Raw genomic sequence first — 26,372 nt, 5'->3', positions numbered from 1 at the left:
TTCTCTCATTATCGATGATTTTGTCAATTCCATCTTGTTCTTGTTTCACCGTTTCTTCTTTTATCACGCCTTTCATAATGGATCACATTTGTTTGTTCTGTTGCAGTCTGTACCAGTTTCCTTCAGTGTTTTACTTATCTGTTGCTTCTCTTTTGGATAGCTTTATTGCCAATTATATTTTATTTCTACTTTCCTGATTTACACACGAGCACTGGGAGAAGCAACAAGAAAATTAAAAAAAAAAAGTAGAAAAGAAGCTGGAAATAAGAGAACACCAGAAGTGTAAAAAAATCTGGGAAATAAGCAACAATTCTATGTTTGCTTATTTCCTAGACTCTTAACGTTTTTAGTTCTTTTCCTATCATAAAAAGTTTGGCCGTTTATTCTTCTTAGTATTTTCGTCCCTATTGTTTGCATTATTCGTTTTACTTTCTATTTTTATCACTGTTTTTATTGGGGTCAAATAGAATCTGGTTATTTATCTATCAAAAAGCACAACGACAAGTTTTTAGAGCAGATTGTAGAAGAAGACTAATAGCTTACCCTGGATTTTACACTAGTTGATTTATCATTCGACTTAGGCCTGCATTGTTCATTCGACTTAGGCCTGCATTGTTCATTCGACTTAGGTCTGCATTGTTCATTCGACACCTTCATCTTCTTTGCCAGTTTTTCGTGATCCTTGTCGTGCCTACTCTTATTCTTGTTCCATTCGTCACAATCTGTGGTAGGGTGCAATAGTTGGTTCCAAACACTGTGAATGACACTTTTATCTTTGGTTCCGTACATGATTTTGTACAAATAGGAATCGTGGACATCTTTAAAAGTGTCTACATCGCTTACGTATAAATGATCTCTTCTCGGGTACTCTGCTCGGAGGGGCAGCAGATCTCTATAAGAAATTTACAAAATTACTTCAAAAATAAAATTAATCATGTATGATACATTGATATTCAACAGTAACAATAGTGAAAATTTTGAAAAACATTTAATTGTCACCTCTTTTTATGACAAATCTGAAGTACAGTTGAGTCCGCGAATCTTTACCCATGCGTCATCATTTAAAGCATACGAAATAAGTCGATGATAAGTCGGAAATTGAAATTTACTAAACGCAACAGCAAGTCACTTACTGTCGTCACTTGCTGTTGCGTTTAGTAAATTTCAATTTCCGACTTATCATCGACTTATTTCGTATGCTTTAAATGATGACGCACGGGTAAAGATTCGCGGACTCAACTGTATAAAAAGTACAATTATTGTAAGTTTTGGTTTTGCCTATTTAATATAATAAACATTAGCTAGGTATACGTAATTAGGATATGTGCTCTCTGGACCACAATAATATTTTTTCTCAAATCTGGGGAAAAGTATGTAGTTATTTCACAACATTTGGCAACAGCGCCTTCCATAAGAGCCTATGTGTTAGAGCGGAATAGAAAATCAATTTTTCCCTAGATGCTGCGGAATACAAACATCAATTTTTTGCATATTGACAAAAGTGCATATTTATGCGCATATTGTATCCTTTACGTTTAAATGTGCACTTTTGCCAAAGTCCTTTTATGATTCTTCTTCTTTTTCAATGAAAAAAGTTTGCAACTCTGACCTAAAAATTCTATGTTTTCGAAAATGAATCTGTCAAAGTATTCCCAACCTAAGCAAAAAGGTTTTACCACCGTTCTGTTCTGAATTCATGGCCAGTTTCATTTTAAATCAAGTTCGTAGCACTCTACTACATTTGAGGTCTAGTGATTCGGGTATAAACAAATTGCCATGAAGTATTAAAATAAAAAAATATTTTACTTACCTATTTGTCAGATCATCCAAGATATCTACATGTGTCAATTTTCGGTGGCGATTGTTCCCTCTTGGGATATGTAAATGCATTCTGTTATGATTAATAACCGGTCTTTCATTTGAAACAGTCACCGAACAACCACAAGCTGAAAGTTATTGATGTAATTAGGTTAAAAGTTTAGGAAATAAAAAATTGGTTAAAAATCCTTTATGCAAGGTATATGTATTTGTATTAAAAAGTTCATCCTGAGCCTTTTTCCATTTTTGAGCCATCGATGTATATGCAATACGCATTTTCCACGTTTAACTCCCTATGTTGTCTTGTTTCGATTTTGTAGGGTTTGTCACAGACAAACGTAGGTTTAATTGAGTCGCCTCCATGGCTTGCATGTAGCAGGGGTAGCGCCTCGTGCTCACCCCGCCAGAAACGACATCTCAACTGTAAAAGATAATTCAACATAAAAACTTACCTGTTTGTGACTTCGGAGCTTTTTGAAGAACATTCGTGGCCGATTTTCTTGTAGGTTTATTCCTCGATGAAAGACGAGCCATAGGTGCTCCAAGCTTATATCTGTCTTTTGTATGATGTCCGCTTTTCTTTTGTCCTCGTTCTCCTTTGTGCGTTTTCTTTTCATTAAACCACAGACTGTCGGTATATCTAACTTTGTGTTTTCTTTTATTACTCTCGTCTTCTTTTATCTATCGAGTACAATACTTGTTATTATAAGGTATTCAATTATTATTTGAGTTAATCTAACCATGACATGGAAAATCAAGAATATATAATATACACTCACGGACAAAAATACTGCATATTTTGAAAATTATCGTGTGAAATGAAATTTTTTGTGCTGCAATCCTTAGCCCTTTCCCTGTCACAGGTTTAGGATTAATTTTTCTAATCCGATGTTTTAAACATATCCAATATGGCTGGAAAATGCCAAAACATAATCTTCTAAAATGTTTTTAATGTACATGTCAGCTATCATTCACCCAATTACTTCCACAAGTTCGGTATGTCCTTTCCAAGAAATACCATTCCATAGCACTATGCCGTCACCACCAAAATTAACGCTCTGTATGAGGTTACAACTGGCATACCGCTCGCCAACTCTTCTGTAGATGAAGTTTTGTCAATCATGCTTCTATATGGTGAACGGTATGCCAATTGTAACCTCATACAGAGCGTTAATTTTGGTGGTGACGGCATAGTGCTATGGAGTGGTATTTCTTAGATAGGAGATACCGAACTTGTGAAGGTGATTGGGTGAATGACAGCTGACATGTACATTAAAAACATTTTAAAAGATCACGGCAATAAGAAATATGAGAAGGAAGATACAGATATTCATGCCTATTCTGTAACTCATTTCGATGATAGAAGTCAGGAAAATCGAATAGAAGTGGCCAAGTCGAATAGAAATAGTCAAAATCGGTATTCCATAACTCCCTCGGAATCTCTACAATCGGAATAGTGAATAGAAATGACTTCGACAACATTTACCCTGTCGAAATTAGATTTCGATAATCTGAATTGTATGTGACGCAAGCGCATTGTATTTTGTTTTGACGTTTATATTTTATATCTACTAAAAATAATTTATTACTACTTATTTATCATTATTTATAGTATTTTTACCTTTTATATCTGCTTAATTTTTAGTCTGTGGTGGTATTTACTTAGGGAATTGTACATTTAATTTAGACATGTACAAGTATGCATCAAACCTAACCTTAAAATTGATTTGGCATCCGAAATTCAGATTTTGAATGCTGAATGTTTGCCAGTCACAGTGTTGCCAAACATTTTTTGTTAATTTATTGTACAATTTCAATCAATGGCATAATGTACAAGAACATTTAAAATATAAATATAGACTTATAGCGTTGATTGATAAATATATTATACCAGTTTGTATTTGCATTAATTAACGCTTATAGAAAAGAAAATAATCATAACAAAATCAATGGGAAAGTCCCCGTATACCATAGTTAAAAAAACCATACAGAAGTAAAAACTTCTTTTGTATATTGGTATAAAAAGTTTTATTAAAAAACATAAAAGTCCTCCAAAAGGATTTGCAAAACGTTTTCAATCTGAATCAGATCATCCTCAGTGCGTTCTGCTTCGTAAAAGAAACTAGCAACTTTTTGAAAAAGGTTACATCGATATTAATGGTTTACATAATAATTAAGTGATATTTGTAGCGACTCCAAGTCGATGTTACAAGATGAAATGTGCTAGGAGGGCTCAAAGGGCAACATGGTTCCCTGCTCGTTAAGAACTTGTGGTTCTTGCCAGTTCAAGGTCCATTGAACTGGCAAGAACCACAAGTTCTTAACGAGCAGGGAACCATGTTGCCCTTTGAGCACTCCTAGCACATTTCATCTTGTAACATCGACTTGGAGTCGCTACAAATATCACTTAATTATTATGTAAACCATTAATATCGATGTAACCTTTTTCAAAAAGTTGCTAGTTTCTTTTACGAAGCAGAACGCACTGAGGATGATCTGATTCAGATTGAAAACGTTTTGCAAATCCTTTTGGAGGACTTTTATGTTTTTTAATAAAACTTTTTATACCAATATACAAAAGAAGTTTTTACTTCTGTATGGTTTTTTTTAAAATAATTATAGAAGAGACGCCGTTTTTGGGAAAAGTTGTTTATCAGTTATTTTAGCTGGAATCAAATCTTAAGATTGTATATATTAGTAATATCTTACATTATACATATTAGCTTCATTTATCTTTTTTATTTATCAGTTTATCTTATTTTTTATAACAATTTTAATTAACTTTGATTTAAAACCATTTATCATCCTTTGAGGTTTTTGTGTCCAATATTTACACTAACATTTTATTGTTACTTTTCAAAACTTTTCTTTTTTGTTATTTCCAAAACTATTTTTAAAAAAGCAACTGTATGTAATGTGATAATATGAAAAATTGAAGATATGGCAACGGTGTCTTATTTTAATTTTAGAACCAGTAACAAACGGGTCACAGAATACTAATTTCGCTTGACAATGTGGGGTTGCCACCCCCGCTTGACCGCGTGAAATAGAAATTGCCGATTCGATTTAACTTGCTTACGATGTGAATACCAATCCAAACACGAAAATGACGCGATAGATATCAATCCTTCCGATTTCGGGTAATTACGATTCGACTTGGTCATTTCTATTCGATTTGTTAAAAGTTACAGAATAAGGCTGATTGTTATAGTCTGTTCGCTAAACTCAGACGCAACTTTCTAGATATTTTAGTCGGTAATTTTGCCAATTTTAGTAAAATTGACAAAAAATAATTACTAAATAGTTAATAATCACTAAATAGTTGGTAATTTGGCCAATTTTTGCAAAATTGGCAAAAAACAAAAAAAATATCGACGAAAATATCTAGCCAGTTGCGTCTGAGTTTAGCGAACCGACTATAACATCGAATAATTGACTTACTCGTTTGCCAATACTTTTTATAGAACTTCTGCTCAGAATCTTTGTACTGCATCTGGTTTTATGTGACGAAAGTGAAGAAGTAGTGGACAAAATAGGAAGGTTAATGCGAGAAACGGGACATCTACAACTACTATCTTTACGGTCTTTGGTTCTACGCATTAACTTTTGGAAGGCAGCGAAACTATCGTTGGCCTCCAGTTGGTTGAGAAGCCTCTTGTGAATGTTAGTAACCCCCGGTCGATGGTACACTTCAGGGATCTGTAACGGAGTTTTTGCTTTTGCTTCCGTAGGTGATGTCGCGTCTTCTTCTTGATTTTTGGAGGCTGTAAATATTAAAATAATGAGAGCAATAGTTTGTTTATAAATAGTGAGTTTTAAGTGTGAAACTTTCTTTCAAAGCTACCAAAGTCGAACTGAGTGAAATCAGTTGAAGTTTACTTCGAGTATATTTATTTTAAAGCTACCAATAAATCATTTACTCCAACGATTCGAGAATTATTTCACATAGTCGATCGAGAACTTGAACATAAGTCAATCGAATTTATATTATAATCGAATGTGTAGGGTAATGGTAAAAATCCAAATATGGGACCCTTTTTTTAAAACTCTTGGTAATCGTAAAGTTTATGGATTCAAGAAGTCTTAAATTAGATACATGTCAGATAATTATGCTATTATATTGCAACAGGTTCAAAATTAATTTTAAACTAATATTTTTTTACCAATAAATTAATTTTTTAAAAAGGTCAAAATTCCCAATTTAAAAAAAAAGGTGTCTTAATATGAGACCATGTGGTATCCTAATATGAGACACCACGTTATATATGTTAAACAGGTGATACAAATTATTTTAACGCATTGTTCTGGATATAATCTGTATTACATGCTGTAGACATGATTCTATTGTTCTGAAGCTGTTTATTTGTGGCATATTAATATGCAATTTTCTTTTTTTTTGAAATAAGCCACAATTTAAGTTAAAAATAAAAATTGGAAGACTAAACGTCAATAAATTTCATTTTTAACTTAAATTGCGGCTTATTTCCCAATATATGTATTAGTAAAAAGACATGATGCTATACTCAAAACATTATAGTACCCTAATATGAGACATCTTATATTATTAGGCACACTTGAGGGTCTCATATTAGGAGCAACCACGTGTAAATTTTTTAGTCCGTATTTTGAGTTTAGGATTGGTTTTTGCGACACTATAATTGCGTGTTTCTGTAACCAATTTAAGTAGCTATCAACTAATTACTAAGGTGATTTTTTTTTCTCTCACTTTAAAAATAAAAATTCAGTTTGAGCTACACCGATTAAAAAACTTTTGACTCGCAAAAAGCTTAAAAGGTTCACTGACTGGTAATACTAAACCACAGACACTCGATTTATTCACAACCTACTGGAAACACTACCAGAGCTTAGTTTTTGCCCCACTCACCAGGCTGCAGCACTTACAAGACTCTAGAGACAGGGGTCTCATATTAGGAACGGGTCTCATAATAGGATCCTTAACCCTACATTGGTCCTTCGAACCGAATAATGTAAGAAAAATAACTGACGTGACTGACATGATTGAAAGACTAAAATGGAGGTTGGCGAGACTACCAAACTAAAAAAAAACTGAATGAGCAATCTTACTTTGGAGAATTTTGATTGGCAATTATAGGAAGGGCTGATATCGAAGGATCAAAAGTGATGTCGCTATGAAGGCAAATAAGAATTGGTTGATTTTAGCGCATGCCATTTGCAGTTATAAACCAGAGGAGGCGGTCTATGAGCAGTGATTATCTTACGATCACTGTATGATTATCTTACCATTCTTTTCGATACCGTTTTCCACTTTTTTCGATTTATCTGCCGATTGATTGCACAGCATATCTATTTCCTGCGTTACGTTTTCTATCAACGTTTGCAAAGAATTCAGGTCTGTGTTGTCGACGTCTAGTTGTAGAGCTTCTTTTAGGTTGTCCATTAGCGTCTTTCTTTTATTCTTTCGTGATTTTCTTCTCACTTTACTATTTGGAGATTGGGGTATTGGATTCGATGTTTTATCTGTTTTTACATTACCTGCAAAATATATAAATGATTTTTTAAAGAAACTAAAAATAGAAAAAAAGATTACAACGCCCAGTAGAACATCACAGGGTGTTAGTATATCCGAGAAAGTAAGGCTCGTTACAAAAACAACTATTCTTACCATCCCCAACAACTGTGATAAACGTCGGCAAGCAAGTTTTTGGTTCCTCTTTCGGAGAGTTGTTCGTCTTCAAAATATCTGGTTCTTGTTCTTTGACTGTCTCGTTTGAGGTAATGAATGCCAAGCTCTCTATTACATATGCTGAACCGGAATCTGAGGGAGTAGCTGGTTCTGAATTCGTGGATTCGTTAGGCTCTTTTGTGCTAATTTCCAATTCTTCGTGAATACTTTCTAAAACACTTTCGTTAATTTCTTCTTCATCATCTTCGGTATAATGATCGTTTTGGTCATTATTCTTTTCTATTTCGATGTTGGCTCTAAAAAATATATATAAATCGTACAGTTTTGTACTCTTTTTTGGCAGTAATTGTCCAATGATTTTTATGCTATATGCTAAACATACACAACCTCTCAACAAAACTTAATAAATACCACAATACAACCTTACATCAGACATGAAATCCCTTAGACAATTCACATTCATGATCCTATCCAATGACTTCCCTGAAAAGAGGAACGGCAATCTGCTATCTTAATGACGTGACCACTAATACCATTAACCAAATATTCACACAACTCCTTAGTTAGATACACATAAATATTAATACTACATACAAAACATAAGCATAGAAACAATTGATGGATTAGACCGTTACTTGATGGAAGTTCATTTTATCTAACAATAAAACACTGAAAACGTTCGTTTTCTATACTTCCACAAAATTTATTATAACTATGTGACTACAGCTGTTTCGGCAGAGTGCCTTTCTCAAGCGATTTAGTTTACTATGTGTTTGCCTTTTTAAAGTCTTTAACTGAAGATGTCGAGGAGTGGGGAGCTGTTTGTCTCGAGTTGGTCATTCAGAATTATATCTGTATTTTTATATTTAATAATTTCCATAGATTCTAATAAAGATAGCTTAAGGCCTTTATTTTGAATATGCAGCATTTGAATCTCTTCATTAAAAGAATGCTTATGATCTAGAAGGTGAAGTGCGTATGTAGATGTGTCTGTTTTTCTATTGTTGAAAGCCCTTTTGTGTTCTGCTATCCGTTTGTCAAAGGTTCTGCCAGTTTGACCGATGTAAGTTTTCGGACAGTCACCACAAGTTAATTTGTAGACACCACTCTGTATTCTCTTTCGGCTCTTATTGTTCTTAATATATTTGCTAAAGTTGTTGTTAGTTCTGAAAGCTGGTGTTATTCCTTTCTTTTTTATGTATCTGGCTATTTTTGTTGTTATCTTGCCAGTATATGTGATAGAGCAGAAGATACTGGGTTCTTTCTGTGGTGGTGGATAGACTAATTTCAGGGCTTTCTTATGGAGTTTTTGGTTTAAAATTTTACTAACTGTTTCTTCGTTATAGCCATTGTTTACTCATATTTGTTTAATAATGTTCAGTTCTATTTCGAAGTTATTTTTTGACATGGGAATTTCTGTCAGTCTATGTATCATGCTATGGTAGGCTGCTAATTTGTGTTGTGTAGGATGGGAATCAAATTCTGCATATTCAAAATAAAGGCCTTAAGCTATCTTTATTAGAATCTATGGAAATTAATAAAATTAAGAAATACAGATGTAATTCTGAATGACCAACTCGAGACAAACAGCTCCCCACTCCTCAACCTCTTCAGTTAAAGACTTTAAAAAGGCAAACAACATAGTAAACTAAATCACTTGAGAACGGCACTCTGCCGAAACAGCAAACAGCTGTAGTCACATAGTTATAATAAATTTTGTGGAATTATAGAAAACAAACGTTTTCAGCGTTTTATTGTTAGATAGAAACAATTTACATATACCTACACCTCACACACCATCAACTAACTCTAACACAAAAATATAAAGAAGAAAGATAGTTTAAGATTTAGTTTCGATACAGAGACCGCTCTGAGGAGTCCAAGAAGATGAAATATGCATAATCGAATGGTCGTGGTCTCTGTATCGAAACTAAATGTTAAACTATCTTCTTTTACCTTCGTTTACTCACAAATTGAGTACTGGGAATCAAATTCCTTGGATTTTTGCCTAGGTAAATTGACGTATTGTGGAATGCAAATTGTAGATTCCCCACGTCTATTCATTTATCGTCCGTTTGCTTTGCAAAGGATAGAAATCTCGGATGTGACGCTGCTGTGGCCAGAATTTATTTTCCAACTTAAGAAATCTTTAGATCTCCGGCTCTTTGGCATAGGCGTAACCAGGGGGTGGTTTTGGGGATTATAACCCCCCCTTTTGTATGTACTTTGAGCTATATACGCTTAACACCATTATTATTCCATACCCCCCATTATTATTCCATACCCCCCAGAGACCTTCAAGTAGATGTAACCCCCCCCCCTTAGAATCATCCTGGTTACACCTCTGCTCTTTGGATTTCGTTTTGTTTACAAAAATGTAAATATGTACTATAATCACATCACCAACACACAAACACACAATTACATAAAATACATATTAGCATATTAGTAAATATAGGTCTGGATCCCGCGTATGAAAAAAAGTTGATTAATAGCAAGCTGAAAATTTGTTAATAGCTTAAGGGTGTCTAGTCGGATAAACTTTGATATATGGGAACACTGGAACAGGGGCAGTTTTAATTGTGGAACAGGTTAAAAATTTGGAACGGTCACACCGCGAAAACGGCACATTTATTTTGTCCGACAGAACAGACTTAAACTCTCCGAACAGAGATTAAACTCTCATGCAAAAATCAGACTGCTATTTATCACCTGTCATAATTCCTGTCATTTGACATATTCTACATGTTCCACTCATTAAAACGCCCATTTGGTGATAAATAGCAGTCTGATTTTTTGCATGAGAGTTTAATCTCTGTTCGAAGAGTTTAAGTCTGTTCTGTCGGACAAAATAAATGTGCCGTTTTCGTGGTGTGGCCGTTCCAAATTTTTAACCTGTTCCACAATTAAAACTGCCCCTGTTCCAGTGTTCCCATATATCAAAGTTTATCTGACTAGACACCCTTAAGCTATTAACAAATTTTCAGCTTGTTATTATTCAACTTTTTTTCATACGCGGGATCCAGACCTAATATACTGAAAAGTGAGCATTCTCGTGTACTCCTTAGGGATCCGAATCAAAACTAGAAGGACAGGGGGAGATTGGTTTTCTGTGGTTTCCCAATCTCATTGCACCTGTTCCAATTGTTTGATATCCAAGGAACTTCTGCTTTCGTGGCACAGGAAGACAACGGAAGATGAGCTAGTATATGGAGGTGCTGGGTTTCATAGCTGAGGGAAACGTGGGTTCCCAATGTTTAGTCGTCGCAACTATTGTTTCAAAAAGGATCCTTATTTACTGACTGTTTTTGAGTAGGTATTGGAATTGAATGAGGGTTTGATAGAAGTCAAATACCATGGACGGCTATGCTGGCAAATGTAGTGTAGCAGTTCTTAAGAGAGCAAATGCTGCTCGCGAGCTGCTTGACAACATCAGATGTAGAAAGATGGCCTATTTTGGAAACCAACATAATATTCTTCAACTTATTATGATGGGTAAGATCGAAGGACGCAGAGGAATTGGTAGAAAACAGGCCTCTTTGTTGAAGGATATCAGAGAGTGGACAGGAATAAAGAAAGCAGAGCAACGATTTGGAATAGCTCGAGACAGACAGTTTTGCCATGTTAATCGCCAATGTCAAGGGGACTTGATAGGGCACGTTAAGAAGAAGAAACAAAAGTGAAAAATGGGAAAGTGGGGTCCCAATTAGTTACATTAGGATATCTTACGTAAGATGAGGTTAGATCAAGATATGTCAGACAAGATTTGCTTCATCTCTTTTCAGACTCATGAGCCGACACTGTTTCAAAGTAAACTAAAGTGTACTTACTTAAGAAGAATCTTTGATCTTGAAGAATTGAAATCGGAGACACATTCCCTAACTTTAGAACAAATACTGTCGATTCCTTTGAACGTATCGATTATCATTTGGCTGATGTTGGTAGTGATTTCAGTCAAATTGTTGTCCACTTGTTTTCGATAATTCATATAAGACGAAACGGTACTAGATGAAGACAAAGTAGATGATTTTATTGTCAGTGGCTGATCGGTAGTTTTCACCTACAGTAAAAATTAAATTAGCTGTTGATTTCATTCATGAATGTATTACAACACTGAAAATATAACGTAGAGCGGAAAAATCAAGTGCAGGATAGGTAAAACAAAGAAAAGAATTTGAGGTACTATAAGAAAATTATTTAGCGATGAACAGAAGGGCCACAATCACAACAGATTAAAATTAGAAGAGAAATACTCTTGAAATGAAAAACAAAAGGCATTCACTATAAGGTATCTCCTATTTTTTGCTTTGAATTGATAAAAGTTAAGAGCTTTTATTCTCTTGTCCCTCTTTTATTCATTTCTGGATTCTGGTACAATATTGCTAACACAATAGTGTTTCTACAGTCTGCTCTCTAACAACTGAGCCCATAGATAATTAGAACACACTTTCTTTGTTGTCCAAATACTTCATCAATGTGATTGTGGTCCCAGGAAAGACAAGCATCAATTATGCCTGGTTGCACCAACAAATTTAAGCTCCAGCTTAGCTCAGCTCAGCTTATAGATCCATAATTTTATATTTTTATCTAAGCACGTCTTAACTGATACGATGTTTAAGATGTGGCAAGCTGAAAATTAATCTAAGACTCAATGGTGCCACGCGTATGTTTAGTAAGCTGAGTTACGTCTTAAGCTTAAGATGTGTTGGTGCAACTAGGCATAAGATAAATCATAAGCTGTTAATCTTGCATCCATCTGTATCCCCATGTCGATTACACATTGCGCCGATTACGCAATGTGTCCAATATTAGTGTTATTTGTTAAAATAAAATTAACACTTGAAATTGATATAGGTTGATTTATTAAAGTTTTTAGAGGTTGGACAGTTACCTAATTTAACCTGGAATATCTGGAGATTTTTTTAATATAAAAAAACATTTGAAACATCTTACCCTAGGTTTTTCTTTTGCATTATATTGTTGATTATGTAAATAATACATGAAATTTTGTAGTACCTCTTTCATAACCTCTTTTCCTTCCATGGGTCTTTCTGTTTGGGAAGGCATTATCTAAAAGTGAATCATGTGTTAAAAATGTATCAAACTGACAACTAATATTGTTTTTGTCAAATTCTCCATCAAAATTATCACTTCATTTCACAAACTTATAGTTTTCTTACACACTTTAGATCTTTTGATGTATTTTTCACACTAAATGCTTAATAATGTACACTATACTACAGAAATCATTTACCTTTAAATTATTTTATTAACGTTAAATTAAACTTTTTTTTATTAAAATATTATTTTTACTTGTAAACTGTACTTCGAGATCTGCCAGATTTAATTAACTCTTTACGTTTAACATTTACTCCGTTCGAAAGTACCTTTTTTTGTAATATTCTCCTGGATAAAGATGTTAACTCTAGATTTTGGTTGGAAAAATGCTTGCCTCACATGAAAATACCACAGTTGACAACCTTTTTGGACAAGATGACGGATTAATGACGGATGAAATGTTGTTTATTCGAAGTGAAATCGACAATGAAGTCGGCCGGTGAAGGTACGATATAAGTTTGGGGATTTCAACAATAATAATAAAATGTGTCAGATAAATCGAATATGACAGTGTCTAGAGGTTTTCTTACAAATAGCCCAGGGATATGAGCAAAAATACAATGTTTTTTTTGAGAGTCACTGCAACTACTATCTAGCAATTTTTAAGTTCTATATCGATTCTTCTTCTTTGCGTGCCATGCTTGTTTTCAAGCGTTGGCTATCATTGTATTAACAAGCTGATGAAATGTTTCTCGGTCGATAGCTATATGAAACAATGCCTCAACCGTTCGACCTGTTCATTGTCTAATGTTACGCAGCCAGGACAGTTGTTTTATTCCGACCCAGCGTTTGTCCTTGGATTTTGCCCTGAATGATCAACCGGAGTAGGCGGTATTTAGGTCCTCTCATTATATGACCGAAGTATTGAACCTTTCTCATTTTTATGATGTTGATCAATTCTTGCTCATTGTGCATGGTCTCTAGCACACGTTCATTAGATATGTGTGCAGTCCACGGGATTTTGAGCATGCGAGGGTAACACCACAACTCGAACGCTTCTAAATTGTTAAGATTTCTTATTTTTGTTGTCCAGGTTTCACCATAAAACAAAACGAACCAGACGTAGCACTTCAATATTCTTAGACGTGTGGTCAATGACAGACTTCTACTGCACAATACAGAACGCCAGCTAATAAGTCCAGGGCGCATCTGTTTTGAGATGGACGTTGAGAGGTGACTTAAATTTTTTTGCAGAAATTGCTTGAAAATAACTAGTGTAGGAAACAAAGGTTGAACCTTGCAAAATAGACACAAGTCCGGTTTTATTTTTTTTCTGGTATATCAAGGGGTGCTTATTATAAGAATAACTTTTTCTGAAAAAATTTCGCCCCGGAACCTCCCTTTTCACCCCTTTAAAGGGGGTAATTTGTGGTTTTTGCGGAACGTAGCCCTTCCTGTAACTTTTACAAAAAATTTCTTTTATAGAAATATGAAGAGGACTATATTTTCTACGATTTATTTCCAACACCATCTCTCTGTCATCCACCGTTTAGCAGGGGTGGCGCCCTAAATTTGACAAGTTTTTAAAAGAGATGTTTTTAAAAAATATATATTTTTCCCTAACTGTAACGGAAATTAAGAAGAAATCCTGCGGCAATTATTCACAAATAACTGACTGATTTTTTGGTATAGGTTTTACTTAAGGGTAATTGACCTTTTTTTAATTACAGGGTGTTACATTTTAAAAAACCTCTTTTTATACCATCTGAACCGTTTATGCTAGAGTAAAAAGACTTTCAGCGATTACCCATGTACTGGTGCTATTTATAAATTTGTATAATGCACCCCCATCTTTTCCCTGGAACCACCCCAAAAAAAGAAGAATTAATAAATAAATTGATTTTCTTGCAATCCTTCACACACAATGCCCTTTATTAATATGCTTCATATATCATTTTGGGACGTTATTATTACCCATGCATGGACACCAAAAGCAATTTCCTAGTGCAACCCCTGTAGCAAAAAAGAATAAATAAAATGGGGGGTTGAAAATTTTTTTTTGTTTTTTGCTTTTTGATCCATATGGGCACATGCTTCATCAATAGTGCTTTTCAAAAATATATATGGTTATTGCAACATCTCTGCGAAAACCACCCCTATCCTTGAAAATATACTGCAGAAACTACCCCTATCCCTTGGCGAGCATGTTTTTACGATTTTCTCATTACCTATGTGTTCTTTTTAAACAAAACTTATACAAGGTTAAATACCACTATTTACTCTAAAAATTAGGTCCTATTCATTTTTTCGTATAAGCAACCGTTACGGCACAGTGGCGCCGTAAACCTCATATATGCTTTGGCGGGCTCCAGTTTTTGTTTTTTTTTTCGTCATCTGTTCGTTTTATTGATAAAGTACTTATGCAAAATAAAACAACACAGTGTAACCTACAAATTATGACTTATGCACATTTTACATTCTTTGCTCCCCAAAGCCACAGTGGTGGCCCAAAATAAATTTTTGCATATTTTCGCCACCTACATGCATTTTATTGCATTAATGCTACCTTAACAGCACAATATTTACCCTTAGGTGGTCGCTACGCAGTGGCGGATCCAGGGAGGGGTGATGGGGGTGATCACCTCCCCCCCTCTTAAACCAAGTGATATTATATTCAAAGATTATAAAAATATTCATTTATTTTTATAGAAATTTAACCAATTGGCACCCCCTCTTAACGATGCTGGATCCGCCACTGTCGCTAAAGCATAAAAGTCATTCTTATAAAAATAATATTAATATAATATAAGTATTTCTATAAAAATAAATGAATATTTTTATAATCTTCAAATATAATATCACTTGGTTTGAGAGCGGTGGGGGTGATCGCCCCCATCACCCCTCCCTGGATCCGCCACTGCTTAGCGACCACTTAGGGGTGAATATTGTGCTATTAAGGTAGCATTAACGCAATAAAATGCGTGTAGGTGGCGAAAATATGAAAAAATTTATTTTGGGCCACCACTGTAGCTTTGGGGAGCAAAGAATGTAAAATGTGCATAGGTCATGATTTGTAGGTTACACTGTGTTGTTTTATTTTACATAAGTACTTTATCAATAAAACAAACAGATGACGAAAAAATAAACAAAAACTGGAGCCCGTCAAAGCATATATGAGGTTTACGGCGCCACTGTGCCGTAACGGTTGCTTAAACGAAAAAAAGAATAGGACCTAATTTTTAGAGTAAATAGTGGTCTTTAACCTTATATAAGTTTTGTTTAAAAAAAATGAATAGGTAATGAGAAAATCGTAAAAACATGCTGGATAAGGTATAGGGGTAGTTTCTGCAGTATATTTTCAAGGATAGGGGTGGTTTGCGCAGGGATGTTGCAATAACCATATATATTTTTGAAAAGCACTATTGATGAAGCATATGCCCATATGGATCAAAAAGCAAAAAACGAAAAAAAATTTTCAACCCCCCATTTTATTTATTGTTTTTGGCTACAAGGGTTGCACTAGGAAATCGCTTTTAGTGTCCATGCATGGGTAATAATAACTTGCACAAAATGATATATGAAGCATATTAATGAAGGGCATTGTGTGTGAAGGATTCCAAGAAAATCACTTTATTTATTTATTCTTCTTTTTGTTTGGGTGGTTCCGGGGAAAAAATGGGGGTGCATTATACAAATTTGTAAATAACACCAGTACATGGGTAATCGCTGAAAGTCTTTTTACTCTAGCATAAGCGGTTCAGATGGTATAAAAAGGGGTTTTTTAAAATGTAACACCCTGTAATTAAAAAAAGGGCAATTACCCTTAAGTGAAACCTATACCAAAAAATCAATCATCTATTTGTGAATAATCTCCGCAGCATTTCTTTTTAATTTCCGTTACAGTTAGGGAAAAATATATTTTTTTAAAAACATCTTTTTTAAAAACTTGTCAACTTTGGGGCGCCACCCTTGCTAAACGTCGGATGATAGAGAGATGCTGTCGGAAATAAATAGTAGAAAATATAGTCCTCTTCATATTTCTATAAAAGAAATTTTTTGTAAAAGGTACAGGAAGGGCTACGTTCTGCAAAAACCATAAATTACCCCCTTTAAAGGGGTGAAAAGGGGGGTTCCGGGGCGAAAATTTTTCAGAAAAAGTTAGTCTTATAATAAGCACCCCTTGATATGCCAGAAAAAAAATAAAACCGGACTTGTGTCCATTTTGCAAGGTTCAACCTCTGTTTCCTACACTAAACTTAAATAATAATATTTGAGTTATCCTCCCACTCAAAATGGTCCGGAACATTGTTTAAATAATCAAAATGTCAAAATATGAAGGAAAAATTCGATTTTTTTATTGGTTTTTTGATTATAACTTTAAAACTATTCATTTCTGAGAAAAGTTGTACTGATATAAAAGTTGCGTAATTAAATTTCCTACAATATAGAATTGGTTAAAAATTTAAAAAATAGTTACCCTTGTTGCAAAATAGCAATAATTGCGAAAAAACCATACAAAAACAAGTATTGGCATTTTAAGTTTTTCAACCATTTATGCTACACTTGGGACCTTCATATTTTACCCATAAAAACTTTATGATATACTAAAACAACGTTGTAAATTTCATTACGATCAGTTTAATAGATTTTGCAAAATAAATTTTGCAATCCAGATTTCGCAAAAAAAATTCATTTTTTTAAATGTTGCAGGACTGAAAATAAATCAGATAGCAGAATTTTTTTTTGCTTATAGAAGTGTACTGTACTTTTCAATTAAAATGGATTAATTACCACGGCGTCAGGAAATGTTTTAAATAAACATTAATTTTTGGTGCTACGTGCACGACAGCTGTGTTAGATTCACACAAGTTGATTTCCACCAAAATTTCTTCCAATCTTTATCTAATATATTATTTTCTTACTCTATATTTTGTTGTATTTTAATATTTTATTTCCACAAAAATCAAAATAATTTTATAATAATTATAAATTATAATTTTATAATATATTATTGTTTGTGAAATATTGTTTAAACAATTGCATATGTTTAAAAATAATAAACTTTTATTCTCTAAGTTAAAATATATGAACAACGAAAGATTTTGCTAAAAAAGTGTTATTTCAAGGATAGAGTATGTGTTTTTATTTTGCAATAAACAAATTTATTTATTTATATCGAAATCTAATAAAAATTAAAATGTATCAATCATTATCAAAGGTCATTGAAATGCCCAATCAGAGCAAAATATCCGCTGTCCTGCGCGTAGCACCAATAATTAATGTTTATTTAAAAAAAATCCTGACGCCGTGGTAGTTAATCGATTTTAATTTTGCAAATTGCAAATAAAAGGTACAGTACACTTTTATACGCAAAAAAATTTCAACTTGCTATCTGCTTTATTTTCAGTCCTGCAATATTAAAAAAAATGATTTTTTTTTGCGAAAACCGGATTGCAAAATTTATTTTGCAAAATCTGTTGAACTGATCTTAATGAAATTTACAGTATTGTTTTACTGTATCATAAAGTTTTTCTGGGTGAAATATGAAGGTTCTAAGTGTAGCATAAATTGTTGAAAAACGTAAAATGCGAATACTTCTTTTTGTATGTTTTTTTTCGCAATTATTGCTATTTTGCAACAAGGGTGACTATTTCGAATTTTCGAATTTTTTCTTCATTTTTTGACATTTTGATTTTTTAAACAATGTTCCGGACCTTTTTGAGAGAGAGGATAACTCAAATATTATTATTTGAGTAATTTTCAAGAAATTTCTGCAAAAAAATTTGAGTCACCTCTCAACGTCCAAATGTACTAATATTTTTACAGATGCGCCCTGGTCTATAAAGCTTTTTCGTGCAAGTTCTATTCTGGTCCAAATTCCCTCATCACTTTCAACCCTGCATTCAATTCAGCTATCCAGATATCTAAAGTGTTCCACCCTTTTCAGGATTTTGTTATCTAATTTTATTACTGAATCTTCGATATTAATTTTTCCGTCCACCATCTATTTTGTTTTCTTTGCGTTGATTTTTAAGCCCTTTGCAGTATTGGTTGCGGGTTGCCCTATATTCTATTATATTGATAGAATGACAAAATGTACGCAAATTAATCAATTTTTCGTATATTTTTAATTACTAACAGTAAAACAGTGAAAAATGATTTATTTTTAGAATTGTCTCTGGTTAAAGTTCAACATCACCATCAGCCTCTTTTAAGTACACTGCAACACATAGGTACCCCTGTTTGTATCCAGCGTGCACGGTATTGTGGTGCAGCAATCCAATTTTTCATCATCTTTCCTAGATTATCATGCCATCGTGTAGGTGGTCTTCCTCTGTCGTTTATCCGATATTGGTCCACCTTCCGTCTTTCATCTCTCCAGGCTCTCCAAAATGGCTGTAACTCTGATTCTGCTTCGTATGTCTTCGTTTGTGATCTTGTCTATTATTGTTATTCCTATCATAACGTTCCTTCCTCCTTTGTGCTATTCTTAGTTTTGAAGCATTATTTTTTGTTAAGGATAGTGCTTCCATAGGTCATTACTGGTAGAACACACTGAGCGCAGACTTTCCGTATCAGACTAATCGCTATGTTGCCATCTTTAAATATGTTTTTAAGAGTTCCATCTGCTGCACATCCATATACTTGTATTCTTGATATCTCACCTGTTGGTTTTCCTTGTATTCGTGTCCAAGGTCTATATATCTATCTACAGCCTAAAATCTATTCATGTGCTGAATATAGGATCCTCAAATTTGTCTCTGTCTTCCATTTGCCTTATCCACATTGGAGCTACGCTTTGCTCAATGTCGTCAATCAGTGTCCAAGGTACTATGCATTTATCAACAACTTTTACTTCGTCTTTCTCAATTTTTTTTACATTGTTACTGGTCACGAGGTTCTTCAGGTATTTTGTTTTGGGGATATTTATTTTTAAACCGATTTCTTTGATTTGACTCTTTTCAGTTTTTAATTTTCTTCTGAAGTATCGACCTTCAACCCTTTATTGGCCTGTATCGTTAGTTGGATGTTTTTTGTTATTATATTTTCTCAAATCTTTTCTAATTGCTTTGTGTACTTCTTGATTCATCTTTCTCATTTCATATTTACTTATGTTTATATTCTCTTTTATATTTTTTCTATTTTTAGATAGAATAAAATATAAATTATTAATTTTTTAAATATGCAAAAAATCGTTAATACTAAGTACTCTTTTGTTTCAGATTGGAGATTCCTTGTATGACAAAGAAGGAGCAAAAATCGTGAACAAACTGTTGGAAAAAGCTAAAGCCAACAACGTTCAGATACATTTACCCGTAGATTTTGTTGTTGCTGATGGATTTTCTGAAAATGCCAAGGTAAAATATGCCATACAAAACTTTAACGTTCTTGCAAACCACTATAGAGCGTTTCACGTTAATAATAGAACATTGCGGAGATAGCCCCATGTATTTCTTATGGATGATAGAGGCGCGCCGATGCCACTCCGTACTGATTAGAATGAATCGTATATCGGCAGTCGAGTAGCCACCCGTGAGCGAGAGGTTTGGCAACACTGATCTCCATAAGCGTAACGTTATATTCTTAACGTGAAACAAAGTATAAATGGTCTTGCTAACATGTATCACATCTCTATATTTCCTGAAATTGACAATTCTCTTTATGAATTCTACTACAGCTTAAAAATTTACAATGCATTGGCATGTTTATTGAATTCGTTATTACGTTATTTTAGACTGATTCCGCTACCGCTGCAGCGGGTATTTCTGATGGATGGATGGGACTCGACATTGGACCAAAAACTATCGAACAATTCAGAGAACCTGTCAGGCGTGCCAAAGTTATCGTTTGGAACGGGTGAGTCAAATTACTTTTATAAAGCCGACCTTTACTTACTTTTTTTTTGTATTTATAGACCTGCTGGTGTATTCGAGTGGGATAAATTTGCTACAGGAACTAAAGCCATTATGGATGAAGTTGTGAATGTCACTGGCAAAGGAGCCATCACTATTATTGGTAAGATTCCTCTCTAGCGTTATAATATTTGAAGACGAAAAATAAAATTTGTTGCCACTGTTTTAGATTCTATTAGAGAAAATTTTATATTTTCTTTTCGGCCTTTCTAGAAACTTTTATTTTTTTTTCGGTCTTTTGAAAAACGTTTATTTTTTTCATCGGCCTTTCGAGAAACGGTTGTTTTCCCTTCTGTATTTCTAGAAAGGTTAATTTTCTTATCGGTCTTACTTCTTCCAGTTTCTCGCGGAATTTCTGAAAGCTTCTACAATTTATCTAGAACTTTCTTTGATCATTTCAGAAGTTCTATCGAAATCTCATAGACACCGCATTATCTTGCGGATGAGGTTAATCATCAGTGACACTTTCTTCTGGCAACTTCTCTTTATCATCATCAAGGCTTTTCATTCTGGATGAAATGTTTGCCGCTCTTACTAAGAGCTGTCTGATTCGCTTATTGCCTCTTGTGTGTTGTCAAAGTTTGTTGTATGACTTGGCTTTCGTTACAATTTTCTTCCATTTCGATATGTGCATAGATCCCTCCAGTTTCTCACTTTCAGGATCTTGATATCTCTCATGACCAGGTCCTTCCGTCTATCTCTGGGTCTTCCTCTTGGTCTTTTAGTTTCTGGCTTCCATCTGGTGGTCTTCTTAATCAGTAGGTCGCTTTTTCTTCTCTCTACATCTTCACCCTTCGATATGTCTATTACATAACGAGTTCATTCTTCTTCTCATTTCTCAGTTTTCCATTCTTATCGAGCCCATAATCCGTCTGAGGATTCGTCTTTCAAATATTCTTAATTTTTCTTTCTTCTTCTGTGAGGCACATTGTCTCAGCTGAGTATGTAACTACTGGTCTGATTGCAACTCCGTATGTTTTAGCTTTTTATTTCTGGATAAGTTCTTGTCCTTCATTAGCCTATGATATCTCCAATAATATGTTTTGTTGTCTGCTAGTATTCGCTCCATTACTTCTTCACTTCTCATATTTTTGCCATTTACAATTACTACCAAATATTTAATTTGTTGAACTCTTTCAAAAGTGCAGTTTTCCATCTTGATTTCTCTCGTCCTGTTATGTTGTCTTCTAGAGCAGAGTAGATATTTTGTTTTTCCTTTGCCAATTTCTAGACCTCTTTGCCGTGCTTCATTTGTCAGAATTGTTACTGCTTTGTTGAGGAGTGGGCTACAGTTCCTTTAATTCCACAGGCCTTAATTGATCATTTTACTGCTATGTTGAATAGTAGTGTGGTTGACAGGGAATCGCTTTGTCGCACTCTTGTTTCTATTGTAATTGATTTTGTGCTACCTTCTTCTGTCGTTACTTTAGCTCGAGATCCATCATAGTCATTTTTTAAATCTAATTAGCTTTGCTGGTGTTTCTTGATTTTTCATTTCAATAAATAATGTATTTCTTTTAATACTGTCAAAGGCTTGATTAAGTCTACGAAGAGGGTGTGGACTTCTATGTTCGTAGCATTTTTCGATTGTTTGTTTAATTATGTGGATCGCATCTGTAGTGGATCTGCCTTCTCTGAATCCTTGCTGGTGGTCCCCAATTTTTTTTTATGAATTTAGTGTTTTTGTCTGATGAGGGGTGTTAGAATTATATACTCACGAACAAAAATATTGCATATGCATGTGCAATGAAATTTTTTGTGCTGCTATCCTTAGCCCCCCTGTATCATAGGCAGTGCCGGATTTACCACTAGGGCGACTAGGTCGCGGCCTAGGGCCGCAAGCAAAAAAGGGGTCGCAGCGTTTTGTAAAAAAAACATTTTTTTGTAAAACATTGAATTTTTATTTTCCAAAATTAATTAATAATTACCGCTACTGTAAATTGAGTACATTACTTTTGTATATAAGCAATACAACCTAATTAAAATAACCAACGTTTATATAAAAAATGCGCCCCCCCTTATCGCCCCCCAGCCTAGGGCTGCAGGTACCCTAAATCCGGCACTGATCATAGGAATAGGATTTCTTTTAAGAATGCGATGTTTTAAAGTATCACATAGATGCTATAAGCGGATTTAAATCTGATCTGGGCTATATACTGGCCAGTATAATTTTTAAATTGAATCTCATCAAGGTAAGTATTCACTATGCTAGCGACATGAAGATGTGCATTAACACCAATATGTCATATCCAATTTGGCTTTCAAATGGCAAAACATGATCTTTTAAAATGTTTTCAAGGTACCGTGGAACCTCGATAACTCGGATTAATCGGGACCACGGCCGATTCGGGTTATCGAAATTCCGGGTTAGCCGGATAATATGGTAAAAATTAACAAAATACGGTATACTTACGGAAAAACTCCGTTATAATTGAAATAACATGAAATATATATGCACAGTACACATATAAATTACGTATAGTTGTATAGAGTATACTTTTTCTTCTCTCACAAAATCCAAAAACTTGTTTTTATAGTCATGAGCAGCGTTGTTGTCTCCAGATAGACTTTCTTCAGTGATAGATAGTTGGCGTAATCCATGCCGTTTTTTTCATCTATCCAGCCAACTTTGACTCGCAGTGAAATTTGGTTCACAATCAGGCAATATTTTATTTAGCTTGAGTGGTGATTCTTGGAATTATTGGTCCAGACACTGGTAAACCACGTTCGCGTTTCGCACAAAACCATACATACAAAGCGTCGTCAAGAGTCTCATTTTTTAGTTTTATTAGCTTTGCACCGATTGTCCAAACTGTATTTTGTTATCATTTTGAAACAAAATTCTTCAATCTTAGTTCTATTTTTCTTCTAATCCGATATTGTAGATGTACCGACACCATATGATGCTGCAATTGTTTTCAAAGATTCGCCTTTCATCAATCCTACCTAATGCTTCTAGTTTCTTTTCCATTGTCACTACAACATTTTTACAAACACATACCTATCTGAAGCACGATTACAGAACGGAAGCGAACAATACGACTGTACTACACACAATACGGTCACAATCGGAACGATGTTATGTTATTTAAGAACAGTGAAGACTAAGACCATTGTTTAAAAAATAATTTTCTAAATAGTTGTAAATAGTCTTTTAGTCTTTTTTAAACAATGCTAAGACAGTTTGAAATAAATAAAGGAATACAGGTGCCTGTTGTTTCCGATAATCCGATAAATGAACGTGGCTCTGCCGCCGGCGCCGTGTGACATGAGTAATTTTTACTATCGTATAGTTCAAATTACACAAATACCCATTATCTCTCAAATATTATATTACATACATTTTTATTGTCGAAATGTTTGTCTGATGAAAATCGGTCCGGGTTAGCCGGACCTCCGGGTTATCGGGGACCGACTTATCGGGGTTCCACTGTACGTACCAGTTTTTATTCGCCTAATCACCTCCACGTGTTCGGTATGTCCTTCCAAAGCAATACCGCTCCGTAACACTATGCCGCCGCCACCAAAATTAACTCTTTGTAGGAGGTTATAACTGACATTCTGTTCACCAACTCTTCTGTAGACGAACTTTTGTCAATCTTGCTTCCAAATGATGAACGGTATGTCAGATGTAACCTCATACAGAGTGTTAATTTTGGTGGTGGCGGCATAGTGCTATGGAGTGGTATTTCTTGGAAAAGAGATACCGAACTTGTGGAGGTGATTGGATGAAAGACAGCTGATATGTGCATTAAAAACTGTGCAAATTCGTGTTAATTCACCATGACGCAGGTCTTCATGTCGGTAGAATAGTGGATACTTACCTTGATGAATTCAATTTAAAAATTATACTGGTCAGTATATAACCCAGATCAGATTTAAATCCGATGGCGGTGTGCAAGTACTTGGAGGCGATACGAGAAACGATCGTGCGAGAATAGCGGAGAAATATTGTAACTATCTTAAATAATTCGTTGTCAATTGAAATTGTCAAATTGACGTATATTTCATATCTACTGTCAATGAAGAAGAAAAATTATATATTGCTCCACAATATTGATATGATATGTAATTATTATATAAAGGTAAATGTAATTAATTGTATTTTGCTTGCATTACTGCATTTTAATAACTAATTTTATTTACTACATACAATTGTTTACGTTTTAATAACATAACCTGAATCTTATTTTTTCTTATTATTTTTTTGGACTATGGCCTTGACAATTATCCAGCAACCAGGACCATATGATTGGCCAATATAATTAAAAGTGCGAATAAAAGTGCAGAGCGAAGAAACCAGGTGTCGCTTTTCCGAACTTGCACGGTCCCAATACCATTTGTATGATACTTTAAAACATCATGGTCGGAAAAGAAATCCTATTCCTATGACACTGAGGGCAGCACAACAATTTTTATTTCAGACATTAATTTCAAAATATGCAATATTTTTGTCCGTGAGTGTATATATGTATACACTTATACATTGTACTCAGTAGAGATATTCCTCTTTAGTTGTTACAGTCTGTTATTTCATCACTTCTCTTTATATACCAGTTATTATCATAGACTGTCGTTAGTCTGCTGCGCGTCTCGTTTTAAGCCAAAATATTAACAAAAATGGCGACAGTTAAACTGCAAAACCTCGTAAGTCGATTTTTGGTACATTATAACTTTTATGCTTTGTTGGTTTATACTTTTACATATCATTTAAACTACGAAAGCTTGTAAGTCAATATTAAAATTTAATGGTACTAACAACATCTACAAAAACCTCGTAAGTACGATTTTAAGTTACAAAACCTCGTAAGTAGCCTTTTTTTTTTTATAAGACAAAACCTCGTAAGTATAATGATAGTCTAAGATTGTAAGTTACAAATCCTCGTAAGTCGCTTTTTGACAAAAAATACAATATTACTGAAATTTCTTAATGGCTATGCAATTGTTACCTAAAAAGAACCCTACACACAAAAAACGAATAAACTGAATGTTAAATAAAAAAGCCAAAATGTTTTTCGTCTCTCCTCTAAAGTTGCATAAAACTGACTTACGAGGTTTTGCAGTTTAACCGTCGATAGTTTAGTTTCGTTAAAATTCCACTTTAAATAAGAAACTATTTTGTTTAGGTGGAGGCGATACAGCAACCTGCGCAGCCAAATGGAAGACCGAAGACAAAGTATCTCACGTTTCAACCGGAGGTGGTGCCAGTCTCGAACTGTTGGAGGGAAAAGTTCTTCCAGGAGTCGCCGCGTTATCTGATGCCTAAGAACCATCGTTTTCTTCAGACGTTTCTAGAAGAACTCAGACCAAACGTTACTCATACATATTCCAAAGTCTGCATAAATCTGTGTTCAACATGGGAAGACGCGTTATCAAATTTGTGGTCTGAGGATAAATTCCTGCAAAATTTTGAGTGTCTGTTACTGTATGTTCATATAATGTTCCACAATTTATTTATGTAGATATATTTCATTTGTTTTTGTCCTCGTTAGACAATAAAAATATTTATCGATTGTTGATTTATTTTGGCATTTAGTGAGTTAGTAATTTTAGTTCTTTTCTAGCTGAGGTGAAGATTTAGTATGAAAAGTATGAGGGCAGTGTTGAAGAATAATTTTTTGTCTTCATTCATAATTAGTTAGAATAACCAAAACATGGACTTAATATTTAAGTTGCGGTTGAAAGTCAGAGGGAACCAAATCTGGCGAATGAGGGAATGTTTCAGCAATTTATACAACATCCTCCTTGAAACATAATTTTGGAGAAAATCCAAGATTTCCACTTACCGCTGGTATTATCATTTGACTCAAAACCTTGCCCAGTCACAAACTTTGATTTATAGTTTGACAAGATTTTAAAATAGATCAAATCAAAAGTCATTGTGAGCCAAATCTGGCGAATAGGTGGAAGCTTCAGCA

At 34.2% G+C, this 26,372-nt stretch overlaps 2 protein-coding genes across 5 annotated transcripts in view; one reads left to right on the top strand and one right to left on the bottom strand.

Annotated features, from left to right (window-relative positions):
* LOC114338755 (uncharacterized) overlaps positions 1 to 13,015 on the bottom strand; it is a 31,592-nt gene extending 18,577 nt beyond the window's left edge. Inside the window, exons 1-9 of one of the 4 annotated variants that reach the window (XM_028289398.2) lie at positions 12,871 to 13,015; positions 12,437 to 12,553; positions 11,314 to 11,543; positions 7,463 to 7,779; positions 7,081 to 7,332; positions 5,260 to 5,582; positions 2,271 to 2,499; positions 1,811 to 1,946; positions 544 to 892 (exon numbers count right to left, since the gene is read on the bottom strand). In XM_028289398.2, the coding sequence (XP_028145199.1) occupies positions 544 to 892; positions 1,811 to 1,946; positions 2,271 to 2,499; positions 5,260 to 5,582; positions 7,081 to 7,332; positions 7,463 to 7,779; positions 11,314 to 11,543; positions 12,437 to 12,550 (1,950 nt within the window). In that variant the 5' untranslated portion in view covers positions 12,551 to 12,553; positions 12,871 to 13,015. Of the gene's footprint in view, positions 1 to 543; positions 893 to 1,810; positions 1,947 to 2,270; positions 2,500 to 5,259; positions 5,583 to 7,080; positions 7,333 to 7,462; positions 7,780 to 11,313; positions 11,544 to 12,436; positions 12,554 to 12,737 lie in introns of all 4 variants that reach the window. The other 3 variants (XM_028289668.2, XM_028289472.2, XM_028289538.2) reach the window with 3 other exon arrangements.
* LOC114339105 (probable phosphoglycerate kinase) overlaps positions 1 to 25,967 on the top strand; it is a 59,155-nt gene extending 33,188 nt beyond the window's left edge. The window contains exons 6-9 of the mRNA XM_028289771.2: positions 19,765 to 19,899; positions 20,277 to 20,398; positions 20,457 to 20,557; positions 25,581 to 25,967. Of these exons, the coding sequence (XP_028145572.1) occupies positions 19,765 to 19,899; positions 20,277 to 20,398; positions 20,457 to 20,557; positions 25,581 to 25,720 (498 nt within the window). The 3' untranslated portion in view covers positions 25,721 to 25,967. The remainder of the gene's footprint in view (positions 1 to 19,764; positions 19,900 to 20,276; positions 20,399 to 20,456; positions 20,558 to 25,580) is intronic.
* The last annotated feature ends 405 nt before the right edge of the window (positions 25,968 to 26,372 follow it).

Source organism: Diabrotica virgifera, chromosome 5, assembly GCF_917563875.1.
Source record: "Diabrotica virgifera virgifera chromosome 5, PGI_DIABVI_V3a".
In the NCBI taxonomy this organism is placed as follows: domain Eukaryota; kingdom Metazoa; phylum Arthropoda; class Insecta; order Coleoptera; family Chrysomelidae; genus Diabrotica; species Diabrotica virgifera.
The sequence above is the reverse complement of the archived record's forward strand: the minus strand, read 5'-3'. Positions and strand labels throughout refer to the sequence as shown.